Genomic DNA, 1189 nt, shown 5'->3' on the forward strand with positions numbered 1-1189 from the left:
CCCCGACTTCCCCGAGCCCTCTGATGTCTACTGGCAGTGCATCGACCTCCTCACCTTCATCCTCCTCTACGTCCTACCCCTCCTCATCATCACCGCTGCCTACTCAACCGTGGCACGCCGCCTGTGGCGACGTAACGCTATCGGGGACACCACCACTGCGCAGTTCGCTGTGCAACGGCGGCAGCGTCGGCGCACCCTGGCTATGTTGTTGGCGGTTGTTGGGGTGTTCGCGGTTTGCTGGTTCCCTCTGAACTGCTACGTGGTGCTTCTCTCCAGCCAGGCCATTCAGTCATCCAATGCCTTGTATTTCTGTTTTCATTGGCTGGCGATGAGCTCGACGTGTTACAATCCCTTCATCTACTGTTGTCTGAACCCTGCCTTCCGCCAGGAGCTAAAGCTGCTATTGGGCATGTGCTGGAGGAGGGGGCGTGGAGGGGTGGGGCCGGTGCTGGTGGCTCCGCCCTCCTGCGCACCCTGCCAGAGAGCCGCCTGGCCGGAGAGCCGCACCTGCTCTCGGCCGAGTCACGCCTCTTCACACCCGAGCCACGCCTCTTCTCGGCCAAGCCACTCCTCATCCTTTCACCAGCCTCCTAAAGACAGGCATGTCCTCTTCTCCGCTAGACATGCCCATAAAACAGACATTCTATCAGTGGAGCCCATAGTAGCTGTCAGTTAACTACAACTACCAGAATGCACTTGGGTTGGGATTGAGTGAATGATTGAGTTTATTTGACAATTAAAGACATGTAAAGTTGCTGCATTTGGAGGTGAGTCCTGTTGAAGGACTGCGTTATTAGCCAAATACAGTGGGAGCTCTTGAACAGGAAATGTGAGATCTTTAAACTTTCATGACAGCGCCACCTTCAGGAAGAAAGGTCTCACATGGATATGAGCAGGGGTTGGGGAGGTCTAGCAACAAATGCAACACCGAAACCAGCAATTGTTAGCACATACTGTATACACTGAGTTTACAAAACACTAAGGCACCTTCCTAATATTGAGTTGCACCCCCCCTTTTGCCCTCAGAACAGCCTCAATTCGTCGGGGCATGGACTCTACAAGGTGTCGAAAGCATTCCATAGGGATGCTGGCCCATGTTGACTCCAATGCTTCCCACAGTTGTGTCAAGTTGGCTGGATGTCCTTTGGGTGGTGGACAATTCTTGATACACACGGGAAACTGTTAAGCG

General features: G+C 53.7%; 1 protein-coding gene across 1 annotated transcript in view; it reads left to right on the top strand.

The window, feature by feature from the left end:
* LOC311123351 (G-protein coupled receptor 83-like) overlaps positions 1 to 676 on the top strand; it is a gene marked incomplete at both ends in the record, with an annotated part of 3190 nt that extends 2514 nt beyond the window's left edge. The window contains one exon of the mRNA XM_084197620.1: positions 1 to 676. This exon is cut by the window's left edge and continues 27 nt beyond it. Coding sequence (XP_084053746.1) covers positions 1 to 676 — 676 coding nt within the window.
* Positions 677 to 1189: the final 513 nt, after the last annotated feature.

Source organism: Coregonus lavaretus (genome assembly GCF_964263955.1).
Source record: "Coregonus lavaretus genome assembly, contig: HAP1_SCAFFOLD_1988, whole genome shotgun sequence".
Lineage (NCBI taxonomy): Eukaryota > Metazoa > Chordata > Actinopteri > Salmoniformes > Salmonidae > Coregonus > Coregonus lavaretus.